Below are 14,583 nucleotides of genomic sequence, written 5' to 3'. Positions count from 1 at the left end.
AAAGGCTGGCAATGGGGTTGGGATGAGGGAGGGAACAAGCACGTGAAAGCAAATAAAAAGGGCAATTTTGAATATTCTAAGTCCTAGGAAAACAATAATTGTGATTGTAGCTGAGGGGGCTCTTCTAGCTGGGGCTAGTCAAGGAAGGCCTCTCAGAGGGGCCACATTTAGGCTGAGACCTGAGTGACGAGAAGGTCCAGGGAAAGAAAGAACGCTGGGTATAGGTCCTGGGACGGGGAGGAGCTCCGTGCGTTGGTGCGTCTGACAGGAATTCAGCGTGAAGGATCCGTCAAATGAGGGAGAGGAGGGGTGGGGGTCAGCGCCGGTCTCATGGGACGTGATAGTGAGGAGAACAGGAAGTCGGGGCAGTGCTCAGGGATGAGGGGTGATGATGGTTTGGACCTGGGTTTTGTGAGTGGAGACAGAAAGAACTGGTCTGATTTGGGATACATTTTGAAGAAGTTGACAAGATTTAACAACAGATCAGGGTGTGGAGAGAAGGAAAGAGAAGGGTCAAGGATGACAGATGTGTTTGCCCTGAACAACTGGATAGATGATGGTACCATTCGCCAAGATGGGGAACACTGTGGGAGGAGCAAATCTGGAGGAGGATGGAGTAGTTCTTTTAGAGAATGGTAAGTGTTTGATGTTTGTGAGAGACCCAAGTCGAGCTGCTGAGGAGTCAGGAGCTCAGGGGAGAGCCTGAGGTGAGGACTGAGAGCCAGTCATCATCAGTACATGGATGGTTTGTAAAACCAAGGCCCAGCATGAGATCATGACAGAGGTGCATAGGGAGCCCTAGGATTCTTCCCTCGGCCTTCTTTTAGAACACGGATAGAGTTGGAAGAGATAGCAGAGCAGACCCAGATACAATAGCTGGATTGTAGAAGGAAAAACAAGTGTCTGTGCTGTCAGAAACCTAGAGGAGGAGGTACTTCAAGCAGGAAGAAAAATGATCATTTGAGAGGTGGAATAGGGTGAGGCCAGAGAATTGACCTCTGTCCTTGGTAAGCTATTGGGCATCACGGCCTAGAAAGGAGCTCTTTCAGTGACATGTCAGAAGGAAAACAGACATGAACGAACTCAGGAGAGATGGAAAGTCACATGAGGAAGCTGACCTTGAGAGCAGAGATGACTTCTGACAAGTTTTGCTGTGAAGGGAACAGAGGAGTTTGGCAGTAGCTGGAAGGAATATTGGATTAGCTGAGTTATTATTTTTAAGGTATGCGGCACGTGTATGCTGGTGGGAATGATCTTATAGAGAGGGTGCCCAAGGCTTGACAGTGCTGGAGTGAAGTCTTTGAGAAGGAAGGAAGGGCTGAAACCAAAACACAAATGTAGGAATTGGTCATAGATAGAGCAGGTATTTTGTCTCAGTGGAGCCAGAGGAAGGGCAGAGTGTGTGGAGAAACGCAGGTGAGAGGAGACTAAGGCAGTTGGAAGGAGAAGAGTTGCTCCTCTGCTTGCTTCTGTCTCCTCTATGAAGTCGGGGCAAGGCCATTAGCTGTGCAGTGCAGGCAGAAGCGTAGAGGATGTTGTAGAATTAAACACAGACAAGAGAGTATAAACTGTGCATCTCGGAATAGGGGGGCATGTGATGGGGCATCGACAGTGGATCTACATTTACAATTGATCTGTGGCCATACACTGGAGAAGAGTTGATCAGCAGATGACGCGATTTTCCCCAACAACATTCAGTGCCATCTTGGGCCATCCAGCAGGCCTGTCTCCCAGTAAGGGCAGTATTTGAGCATATACAGAGAGAGGGTGCTGAGCTTAAAGACCAAACACAACCCCCTTATTGCACAGATGAGAAAGATGAGACCACAGTGGGAATGAGGCGCAGGCAGAGGAATGTCCAAGATGGTTGATTACATAAATGGGCTTCCCCTGATTCCATTTCCAGTTTTTCCTACAGGAAATCAAACCATCTCAATTACCTGGTCTCAACATTCTGAATGATGTATGGATGTACAGGATGGATGCTTTAAGAACTTCTTCCAGAACTAAAAGTGTGAATTCTGGCCAACTATGGGATTCAGTTTACTTCTCCCAGACCATGAGCTCCATGACACCAGGAACCACGACTGTCTCTGCACAATTGTCGAATCCGAGCACCTAGCCAGGGCCTGGTACAGAGGATGCCCTCAATAAACATTTGTTGAACCATGAAGTGCCACATCGAAGAAGACTAGTCACTTCCTTTCTTCAGGAAACCAAGGTAGGAGTGTATGTGTCTGATTTTCACAGGGTTTCTGACCAAGAGCAAACTCTTGTCTGCTATTCTAGGATCTGGATTAAAAACTATAAATTAGAAGGTTATTTTAAATGAAAACGATTTGACTATTAATATCTTTAGTAGTGGCAGTAATGGTGGCATAAAGAGATAAAAAACTAGGGCTTTGTTTTAAGATGGCCTGGGTCGAGTGCTAGGTGGCCTCCTGCTACTTGAATGGACTTAGGCAATGGACTTTACCGCTCAGTGCCTTGGTTTCCCCAGCTGTAACAAAAAGGTTGGAAGCCCCTCCTCATATCATCATAATATGGATTAATGAAGGCATGTGAACCAGCCCAGCACATGGGGGCTTGCACAAATGTGACTTCACTCTCTTCTCTTTTTATCATCAATAAAAATATCTAAATAACGAATTAATCTAATTATTAGTAAGAGTGACATATTAGCCAATAGACCTAAATGTTAACAACAAAATAATAACTATTTTAATTATTACTAATGAAAACAACTACATGACTCTACTTACTAATTAACCAATCAGTCTAATTATTATTAATGAAACAACATTTGATCCTTCTAATATGATGGTGACTAAACAGCTATTAAATGTGCTCAGTAATTACAATGATGATGCATAAATAACCAATTAACCTAATTATCATTAATAAAGGAATGGTAAATAGTTATTCCTAATAACCACCTAGTTCCAATTGGAGTAGATTTATGAAGTTGGATGGAATTTGAAGATGCATGAAAATTACTTGCATAAGTTAGCATGGCAATTACATTGCCTGTGAGACACGGAAATGTTTGATTTTTGGGGAAGATGTTCATAATTTGTGAGTCCTGCCCTCAGGATGTGGCTCCTGGGGGCACAGCCATAATGACTGCCCGCCTCAGCAGGTTGCTGTGTAGAGGCCCAGGCCCGCAAGCCCACCCAGCCCTCTCTGGGGGCAGCCTCTCCCCTGGCTGTGTTCCCACTAATTCAGGGGACTTCCGTCTGTCCCGACTGCAACACCCAACAGCACTGCCTTTGCAAACATTTGACCAGACGAGACACAGATTTCCACTTTTCCTAAAAGGCTGCTGGGTTACAGGAGCCACCACCTACCACATCATGAAAGTGTATATTTATCCTAAAACATTCCAGCAGGTGAAATTTTTCATCTTGAAAAGGAAGCACCACAAAGCATATTATAGGATGCCAGCCACCCTGGGGCTTCCTGCACTCTGAGGCTGCAGTGCCGGTCGTCCCACTACACGTGAAGCTAATTAAACTCTGGGCTCAGTTTCTTTAGATTTTAAATGGGATAAGCATTCTTTTCTCACAGGTGGGTATAAAGAATAGACACAATTGTATATGAACTCTAACGAGGGTATCTGACAATAGCAGAAACTAAACACATGTATCTTCCTTCCCTCCTTTCATCAGAGCAGAAAACTCTGTAACTTGGATTTTGCTGTGACAAAATCAGCCTTGATTTTCCAGATCAGCGTAGGGACCCTCCTCTGGGTCCCTAGAAAGGCTGACTACCTATCTCCAGGAACTAGAGCTCTGATTCCTTCTTTCCCAGAACTTCGCTCAGTGGATAGTCTTTCTCTATCTGCATCTCTTTCTGCCCTGTTAACATACGACTCTGCTGGGCATGGATAGTGGTTGCCTAGATTTCACCTCCCCTGAGCTAAATCTAGCACACAGTAGGTACTTGATAAATACCTGTCGAATCAATGAATCAATGAGCAAACACATGTATGGCAAGCAGGAGTAAACCAAGGTCAGGCCTAGGAAAGGTGGCCATGCAGATATGTCGGGAAGAGTGACTTAGAGTAGATGGCAGAAACCCACCACAGAAATGCTGCTTCTTGGTTTGGGCGTGGTTGGCTTGAATGCAGCTTCGTGTCCATCGAGTGGTGATCTGACCCAGGTGCCAGGTAGTACATACTAAAACTTCTGTATTGCCCTGTTCTGACCCACTGAGATCCCTGAACATATCAGGGTGCCCTATTTCTGGCAGAATCACTGCTGTGGAAAGCCTGATCATATTCATATCTACAGCATCTAGCTCAATGCCTGACATTCGGTAAAGATTTGCTGAGTGAAAATGACTTCTGAATTAAAAACGAAAGAAAGAAATATATTTTCCAAAGTAGCAAACAAAGAGCTGTAGGGGAAAAAAAGTTCTGTACTTAAAGTAATTTGATGGAGCTGCATTTATGGTGAATCTTTGAAACACACAGGCTTTGCTCACTGGAAAGCAAGGTAATAAAACAAACACAAAAAACACTCTATTTTTCACTATTAACATCAAAATGCCACAGTAACTGTGGAATTTTTAGAAGACCGTGAATTATGATTGATTTTGTATTCCCTTATTCCATGCTATTTCCTGACTCAAATGCCAGGTGCTGATATGAAGTCTGAGATTTCGAGCAAGGTGCCCATCACTCACAGGGCACTTTATGTATCAGCGAGCAGTAAGAGCTGGTTGGGAAGTGCGGTTAGCAGTGTCTCCTGAGGGGCCTCCCTGACAATGCCTAATGGGTGGTGTGGCTACCACCATGGGGAGTCGGGCACGGTATCCAGTGACAGGAGGGTGCTAAAGCTGATTGCTCAGGGAAGAGCCAGATAAGAGAAACATTGATGATTCCAGCGTACTTGCTCACTGTCACTACACCCAGGAGAACGGGGGAGGGAGAGGGAGATGGAGAGAGAGAGGGAACAGCCACCTTACCTAGTGCTCACTATGCCTCAGAGACCTCACCACCTGGGTCACATTCCTGCTTGTCTCATCTACCTACAGTATTGCCCTACCTCTTTATTTTTATTGGTACTTTTAACAAATGATGAACTGAACTTCAGAAGGTGAAGATGCTCCAGGGGGAAAGTGGGGAGGGCTGGGATTCGAACCCGGGTCCTGACTCTGTAACTGTGCTCCCTCCCCTCACTGGTGTGGCTTCTCTATGAATTTACTAATCCCAGGGAGGCTGGAGCAGGGGAACCTGGGGTGGGGGCAAACTGTGATGCAGGAGGCAAAGGCAAAATGAAAGGAAGGCAAGTGCCAGGCACAGGGCTCCAGGCATTCACCCATTTTGTCCACAAGAAGGTGGGGGGCTCACAGTGACGCAGCATTTACAATGGAGGGAACTGAGAGGGTTTGGGGCCAAGGTCACCTGGGGAGTGAGGGAGGTGTCTGCTTGGCCCCGAGTAAGTCGCTGCATCTGGGAGTCTCGCCCCTCATCTGTGCAATGGGGACAGTGGCCCTGAGCCTGCACCTGGGCAAGGTGGCTGTGGGGTTCATAGGGGACCACAAGTGACAGCACATGTGGAAAGGTGTGGAAGCAGGGAGCTGGACAAAGCATGGGGCCCGAGGAAGTTACACGGGCGCTGAGTCTAAAACACCATGGGAGTTGGGGGAAGAGGAGGGAAGGCAGCCAGGGAGCACAGGCCTAGGAACAGATTGTGATGGGGGCCCTAACTCCATGATTTTACAGATGACGAAACTGAGGTCAGAGAGAGGAAGAGACTTGGACAATGTCACAGTGCGTCAGAATTCAGACATAGACCAGAACTCGGGTCTATTGACTTCTAGAATGGTGACTGCCCTTTTGATAGTTCTGGTCCCCTTAGTCAAGAGCCCCTTGCATTTCTGAATTCATTGTCCAGCCACTCCGATTGATGCTGGAAGCCCCAGCCACCCCACAGGCCTGTCCACTCCTGCACACATGCTGTGTCTGAAGCCAGGTGTCTTGCAGATCTGAGCCCCTGCCGGGAAGGCCCCTCCTTCCACCTCTGTCTGGCTGGATGCACACTGTCAACAGACTCTGGTCCTGGGTGCCCCCTCTCCATGTCTCCACTGTTGCCCTTTCTCATAACACTGCTCATCACTCTGTCACCACTCGTCTGCCCTCCTCTAGACCTGAATTCCTCCAAGGAGCAAACAATGGCCATTCTCCCAGCACATGAGGGGGAGACCGAGGAAGAAAGGGACAAAGGGAGCATGAATGAATCACTGAACATTCTTTTTAATGCTTTGATGAGGTGACCATACAAGATTCTGGTTACCAACCTGAGAATTGCTACTCAATCATTCTTCAATCAGAGAAAGCAGTGTTGCTATGGAAGAGAATTTAAAGATAGTAGTTACCTGCAGCCCCTGCAATCCAGGGATTCCAGGTGGGCCCACTTCACCTTTCTTCCCCTGAGTGCAAAAGAAGAAGCCAGAATTAATAGGCTGGCAGTCAGCTCCCGGAGCCAGTCTAATAATTCTCAGTGCAAATTTTGGTCTTTATTTCTCAAACTCCCTGATTAACAGATTCCCATTCCTCCCAGTATGCCCTACAGAGAAACAGTGGGACTGGGGAAAAAGACTTAGGCTTTGGGGTCAGGGAGGTTCAGCTTTGGATCCTAGCTCTGTAACTGAGATGATTTTTGTAACACATGGCCCAAATTCAAAAGGTACAGACAGGTATAGCTGAGAAAAATCTCCTATCTGGTCCTCAGCCACTCCATTCCTTTCCTTGAAAGCAACTAATCCTACCAGATGTTGGTGAATCTTCCCAGAGGCATTTTATGTGTAGGCAAGCATTGCACACACACACACACACACGCACACACACACTCTCACTCTCTCCCTTTTTTTTTTTTTCAAACTGTAGCATATCATTCAATCTGCTGATAAACTGCTTTTTTTTCCCACATAACAATCTATCTTGGATGCATCCCATATCAGCATGGAAAGAGTCGCTCCATTTTTTTTCACAGTTACATAGTTTTCACCGTAAGGATGAAACGAGATGCATTTAAACAGTCCTCTACTCCTGGAGAGGTAGGTCATTTCTGATCTTCTGCTGTTAGAATCCGTGGAGCAGTGCATGACCCTGGTGGGGTCATCTTGTGGGGGTGACCTGCCTCCTTAACCTCAGGGTCTATCTCTTAGGACAGGGGTGAGGGGTGTGTGGGTTAGTTTAATCTACACAATGCATGGCATATATTATGTAACAGGCTGTCTGAATGATGAACGCAGGCTCTTTTGTCTTCTTCCTTGTAGTTTTCCTCATGAAGTCAAAACATTGCAATCAGAAATTAAAAGTAACACAGGACTTGAGTAAGTCCCACATTCCTTGAGCACCTCTTCTGTGGCAAGCCCTCTTTGGGGTTCCTCCCACATTTTCTTTACCCCATTTCCTCTGCAGGACAATCCAGTGTGCAGGCTTTCTCAGCCCCATTGGCAGGTGTGGAAACTGAGGTCAGAGTTAACGTCTCGCATGTCACACAGCTAGGAAGGGATGCAGTTAAGATTCAGCCTCAGTTCCATATGGTGCTAGAACCTGTACATGTGACATTTCTCAGGGCTCTGAAGATGATTAAAAGGGATAATTTCTTAAAAGGATCTCTAAATGGGTCTGTTATATTATAGAGACTTGACAACGTCAGATCCTTCTCTCATTTGGCATCTCTGGCCCTCTTGTTTCTCTGCTCCTTGGGGACCCTCGCTTCTCCCCACATGCCCTCCCACCCCATGTGTACACCCAGATAAGGTCTTTTTCTTACCTTGGACTGTGCCCAGCCCAGCACCCCTGGTGTCCCATTGATCCCCATCTCCTCCCCTTGTTCCCTTCCTTCCTCCCATATTTTGTGAGTACTTAGTACATGCTGGGCCCAGGAAACAGTCTCTGTGTCTCCTCTGTGACCCATCCACCCACAACCTCCCCAAAGTAGCCCTTCCCTGAGTGCAAGGGGCCATGCACGCTGCCGAGCTCTCCGTCTTCCACGCCAGAAACCACCATTAACAAAGGGCACATCTTCCATAGATACACCTCCAGGAGGCTGTTGCAGGTTCTTACTGATGTGGTTTTATTAGAGTATCCAGGGGTTTAGAGCTTTCTAGGAGAGAATTTGGTTGAGCTCAGAGGAAATGTTCTTCAAGGAGCTTCAAGTCCTAAAATCCCAAGAGTCTCGCACGTTGACTTAGTCTGCTGTGGTTGAACGCGGAAGACACAGCTCTGTCGCTTTTTCCCACTTATTCACTCACGTACTCCACTTCACTCTGTGCTAGGCCCTGGGGTCACCAGCAGGGCTAAGCCATGTCCTCTGCCTGTAGGGGCTCACGGTTTCCCAGGGCGGTGGGGGCAGACATGAGCCTGTGCGATTACAACACATCTGATAAACATGCATGGAAGGATGTGCACAGGGCACTGGGGGCTCTTAGGTCTGCCTAGAGGTCTTGGGAAGACTTCCCAGAGGAGGTGGTGCTGAGGTTAAGTTGGAAGAAGGAAGAAGAGCTCCTCAATGGGACATCTAGGCTGCAGGGAACAGAATAGGCAAGTGCTCAGAGGCAGATGGGAGCAGGACACTGGCAAAGCCTCCATGTGATACAGGATGGACAGGACTGGGGTGAGGCAAATGAGGTCAACAGAGAGTCATGGAGGGCTTGAGTTCCCTGGGCCAAGGAGAGCCACCCAAGATGAGTAACCACACAGTATGGTCTGAGTTGTGTTGGCTCTGGGAGCAGCAGCAAGGATGGAGTGAGGCTAATCAGACCACTTCTCAACGCTCACCATAACCCAGACCATCCTCTGGGCCTGCCCACCCTTACCCCACTCCTAGAACACTGTAGGGGCCTCTCAAACAGTCACCCTCCTTCAGATTTGGCCTACCCACTTCACTTTTTCCTCTCAAAGCAGGCAGAATTATATTCTTAAAATATAAATCAGATAATATGTCCTCTGGTCAAAACACTGCAGTCCTTCTCAACTCAGAGCAAACTTGAATGACCTCACACCTTCTTCCCATAACAGCACCCCCACCTACTCTTCTCATTTCCTTGTCATCTTTGCCTTACTCTGGCCACACTGGCCTTCCTCCTCCACCTGGAACATACCAAACATATCCCCACCTCAAGGCCTTTCCACTGGCTTCTCCTTCTGCCGGGAAGGATACTGAGTTCCCCAGTATCCACATGGATCAGTCCCCCAGGTCAGTCTGATTTCTGCTCAAACACCCTTTTACCCGAATGCCTTCTCTGACCAGCCTGGCTGAAACAGCACTTCCTCTGCCACACTGCATCCCCTCACCCTGCTGTATTTTCCTTTGTTTGTATCACCACCAGATACACCATGGATGTACGTATTTATTTATTGCCTGTCTACTTGTACTGGGATGCAAGCCTACTGAAAACAGGGACTGGCTCTGTTTTTGTTCAATGCTGTATCCACGGGCCCAGGACAGTGGCTGCCACACAGTGGAAACTCAATATACATTTGTGGGCTGGATAAATAAATTGTCCCCTTGTGGTCGATGTGCCCCTGAGCCATGACAATGCAATGGGAATAGCAGTGAGAGGTTAGAGAGAAGCGATGTTAGGAAAGGAAGACACAGCTTGGCGGTCTATTGACTTGCAGAAAGAATGAGTTGACCTGAATTAGAACCCCCTGGATCCACATCCCCTGAGCTGTGGAGCACATTCATCTGGAAGGTGCAATGAAGTCCAGGTCAGAATGAGTTTCTTGACACCTGTCAGGTAAAATTCAAAATGTGGTCACAGATACCTTCAGAAGTGAGCCAAGCCTTGGAGGCATTTTGTCTCTGCATCCATTTGATCCTGTTCTGATTAATGCAAACACTGAGGAGCTGATCATAAGAGAGCTAAGACATGCCAGCTCCCCTTCCTCAGGGAATGGAGACCAGACATCTTCAATTTTCTATCTAGACAAACATCCCCTCCATTTGCTTCCAGGTTATTCCACAGAGAGTCAACGGTTATTTACAAGATGAATAAACCATTTTCCCTCAAGGTCAGTGGAATGGCCTGGTGAATTGTCATCAGAATTCAGAACCCAGGCCAGCAAAGTAACTCTGTTTAGAGGAAAGGCTGAATGAAATGAGGGATTGCAACATTTAATGGTTAGTAGGAAAGGATCAGAGGGAAGAACAGGGATGCAAAAGTCTAGGTTGTGAAAGAGCAGAATTACTAATTAAAATGCCAATTTGATTGGGGATGCAGCTTCAGTTTCCCTTTCCCAGAGGATCTATCAGCTTTTGAGGGATGTATGAGGTCTCAGCAGCTCCCTGCTTCCCTGGCTGGTTTGGGGATCTTATGTAATAACGTTACTAACGCTCCATGAACATTTAAGATAGTAGTGCAATTTGTAGAAGGTGTGGAGAGAGGAGGTGCTCCCATGCTAGAGGAGTAAAACAATTGATCTGAAAGGGGAGAAATATGGGCAGGTAAGAGAGGTGAGGTGGGAAAGACAGAAACGCAAAGAAATATACCTAGAGAAGCAAACACCCCAAGTGTTAGGTTTTCAGCAAGGAGAGAAAAAGCAAGAAGGTGGCAAGAGCCCAGAGGAAGAAAAGTGGCATAAATTTGTGATCATAGCCATGTCATAAGGCAGTCTCTCCCCTAAGGAAGGCACAATCTTTCAAGGATCATCTGTGAAGGGGCGTCACACAGAGAAATATTACAGTAATCTCTCTGGCCAGTTCTGACACCTGCGATCAGACACTCTCTACTCACAGCGTCTAAGCTGCACCCAGTGTCTCTCAAAGCTGGCCTGCCTGCCTGCCTGCTTGCTTGCCTTCCTTCCCTCCCTCTTTCCCTCCTTCCTTTCCTCCTTCCTTCCTTCCCTCTTTTATTCCTGCAGCCACAACCACAGGAGCCAGCCCTGCTTACATGCCAGTCCCTTCCCTCCAGACTTTTCTGGGCCAACCTGTGCTGGCAGGTTATTCTTCCTAAAGGGTGAGAGAAGCTCTGTCCAAGTTACTTTCCACCTCTAAAATAGTTAGAGGTTATTTTATCTATCTTCATTATCTAAAAGACCTAATATCTGAGCTTTTTTATTTGGAAATTGTCAGAACCTGTGATTCTAATGTGCCTTTTCAGTTTAGCATCCAGTGTCCATGCTCCCATCTCCTAAGCAACAGCTGAAGTGGGCTGCTTCGCTTGGCCCCAAACACCCCCTTAGGATCTCTGGCCTCTGAGACTGTCTGTAACACCCATGCTCCATCTCAACTTGTCAAAATCGTATCCCAGTCCAGTGCCACCTCTTCTATGAAGCCCCAGCAACATAACGAGGAATAATGGCAAAATATGACGAAAACATATTTGAGAGATAAATTTCCCAGTGCTACCCAAGATCTAATGAGTTAGAATTGCCAGGGATGGGGTATAAAGCTCTAAGTAAGTAGTTATAAGGACCTGGCCACTGACGGCAATCAAAAGAATTCGCTGTGTGTTCTTTCTCCAATCCCTTTCCTCTACAATACTGTAAGGAAAAGAGCCATAAACCTAAGGTAGATGGGGAAGGGCAAGCCACTTAACTTGCTGAATCTTTGTTTCCTCATGTGGAAAATTATAATCATTGTAATTATCTGAAAAGATAGTAGTGGCAAAAATAATTCAATATTTGAGGAAGTGATTTATAAAACATAATAAAGCATTATGCAAATATAATAGATAATTATGAGAATGAAGAGGAAGACTGGAGTGACAATGATGAAGGAGAAATGGTAATAGCAGGATTCTGACTCTTTTGAGTCCACATAGTAGGTGAGAGTCCATGCATCAAACAGATCTGGTTTCAAAACTGCTACTTCCCAGCAGTGCCATGGGGATTTAACGAAATAATGCCCACAAAGCACTTAGCACAAAATCTGACATTAGAAAGTGTGTAGTAGAGATGGTGGTGGTGGTGCTGATGATGATGGAGATGATGGTGGTGGTGGTGGTGATGGTGGTGATGGTGGTGGTGGTGGTGGTGGTGATGGTGGTGGTGGTGATGATGGTGGTGGTGGTGATGGAGATAATGGTGGTGGCGGTGGTGGTGGTGATGGTGGTGGTGGTGGTGGTGGTGGTGGTGGTGATGGTGGTGATGGTGGTGGTGGTGGTGGTGGTGGTGATGGTGGTGGTGGTGGTGATGGAGATAATGGTGGTGGCAGTGGTGGTGGTGGTGGTGGTGGTGATGGTGGTGGTGGTGGTGGTGATGGTGGTGGTGGTGGTGATGGTGGTGGTGATGGTGGTGATGGTGGTGATGGTGGTGGTGGTGGTGGTGGTGGTGGTGATGATGGTGGTGATGGTGGTGGTGGTGGTGGTGGTGGTGATGGTGGTGGTGATGGTGGTGGTGATGGTGATTGGTGATGGTGGTGATGGTGGTGGTGGTGGTGATGGAGATAATGGTGGTGGCGGTGGCGGCGGTGGTGGTGGTAATGATGGCGGTGACAATGGTTGTGATGTTGCTGGTGGTGGTGGTGGTGGTGGTGATGGTGGTGGTGGTGGTGGTGATGGTGGTGGTAAAGGTGATAGCTCTAGCAGTCGTGGACGTAGCAGCAGCTCTGCAACCTCTGCATTTTGGACCTACAAGTGGCTGTGGGGATTTGAGAAGTGCTGACCAGGGCAAGTTTTGCAGCAATAAATAATTGTTTTACTAACAATAAGCCTATTTCTTGTTATTTTTCTTTTCTTCTCTCTTAGGTTGTTAGCCAACACAATATCTGGATAAATGTTTGTAATTTATCATGAGAGAAGATATTTCAAGCCATTCTGAATGCCAGGATGCTGAGCAGGACTGATATTTCCAAGGCTGCCTGTCCGCTCATGGAGAAGGGGAAGGCTATGAATTTAGAACAGCAATTCCTTCCCAGCCAGGACGAGTTAACACAGCCGTGTGAGGGACCATTAACAGATAAAAGGATTGCCTGTGCAAGTGATTCTAATAGGTGCCATATGGTCTTTTGCTCAGTTCCTGTTCTCCATGCCTCCAAATGTCAAACATGATTATTTTCTACTGGTTAGAGCTAAAACCAGGTGCTCGGGGTAAACCAAGGGTGTCCCGATATAAACCCTGGCTTCATGCCATGAAATGAATCAAACAGTAGCCTGAGATCCAAACGATGCTGTTACCATCTGGTAGAGCTGGGAAAGGGAAGAAAAAGGCTTTAAAAATTGAAAGGTAAAGCAAATTCAACCCAGGTTGTCATTGACAAAAGACTGCCCATGTTTCTCTCCTGGAATCTACTAGAAATCAGAGCTCATGGTCCTGATAGCTTCCAGCAATATGAGACCCTCAGTTCCAAGGGCAACAGCCATAGATTAAAGCAATGTGTGTTCAGTGCATCCTACCGAACAGGCACTGTCAGTTATTAAGGGGTCCTAGATCCCTCCAAGGCATCAACCGCAAGGACTGTTAATGTCCAGTTTAGAATTCTGGTGTGTACTTGGACACACACACACACACACACACACACACACACACACACACACACACCAGCCAAAAGCAGAAACAGTGAAGGGTTTAGAGCCAGGCAGACCTGAGTTCTAATCCCTGCCCCACCATTTATAATCTGTGTGACACTGGGCAATTTGATTTATACTTTTAAGTCTTGGTTTCCTCATTTGCAGAATGGCATTAAAATCATCATACCTCATAGGATCCTTGTGAGAATTAAGTGAAAAACACGAGTGCAAAAAATACCTAGCCAAGCGCCTGCTATGCAATTATGGTTCAACCAGCATTATTTCCTTCCTATGTTATACTAGTTCTATGCCTGTATAGATCTATTCTGTTCTAAAACTTTGTTCTTAAGGCAACTGTACAGTCAGGCAGACCATGAGAGGTTTGGGGACTGCTCCACCTTTAGTAAGAAGGGGAGCATCATATTTGATAGAGTTGCTTCTTCAGTTCTCACCTATTGACCACAGAGAAGAGAAATCAGAAGATACTGAGAAAATGATCAAGGAACCAAAGAGATTGTCACCAACTTGTGGGGAGGGCAGTCACAAAGGCCTGAGTGACCTTGAGCAAGTCATTTAATCTTTCTGCACATCAAATGTCTCACTGTCAACCCCAGGGATCCCTTCCATCATGATGATTCTATAGTTTAGATACTCCCAATTTTAAATTGAGTTTAAATGCCTGATGACATAGAATTCTCTTAAGTAAAGCATTTTTTCCCCTTTCTTGTCCAGAGAAAAGGAAAGAAGACATGTGGGCTATGGCGGGTGGGACTCAGTACCACAGAGGAAGGTCAATGCAAAGTAAAGTAAAGGCCCAGAAGGGACCAAGTTACCCTCTTTAAAATTGGACATTCCTGGTCAAAGGTCAGAACCCAGGTGACCAGATGCCCAGTTCTGAGTCCTGTCCTCCTCACATCACCTAACTGTGTCAGCCACCCAGAGAGCAGCATCCACATGCAATTCACTTACTCTTGCACCCTAATTGTATTAGATGCTCATTAATGCCATTATATATTTATGTATATTTTATATGCTTACATATATATAATGTTTATATATATTTTGGGTGTGTATAAAAATACATATGTTTTATAAGGGTGAGGCAATCTTCCAGGT

General features: G+C 46.5%; 1 protein-coding gene across 2 annotated transcripts in view; it reads right to left on the bottom strand.

The window, feature by feature from the left end:
* The window catches only part of COL22A1 (collagen type XXII alpha 1 chain), a 263,198-nt gene that overhangs the window by 127,720 nt on the left and 120,895 nt on the right, over positions 1-14,583 (bottom strand). For both annotated transcript variants that reach the window (XM_004431045.3, XM_087447112.1), the window contains exon 22: positions 6,382-6,435. In XM_004431045.3, coding sequence (XP_004431102.2) covers positions 6,382-6,435 — 54 coding nt within the window. The remainder of the gene's footprint in view (positions 1-6,381; positions 6,436-14,583) is intronic.

This window comes from Ceratotherium simum, chromosome 23, assembly GCF_057802395.1.
Source record: "Ceratotherium simum simum isolate JZ-2026a chromosome 23, ASM5780239v1, whole genome shotgun sequence".
In the NCBI taxonomy this organism is placed as follows: domain Eukaryota; kingdom Metazoa; phylum Chordata; class Mammalia; order Perissodactyla; family Rhinocerotidae; genus Ceratotherium; species Ceratotherium simum.
This window is presented reverse-complemented; position numbering and strand designations above follow the sequence as displayed.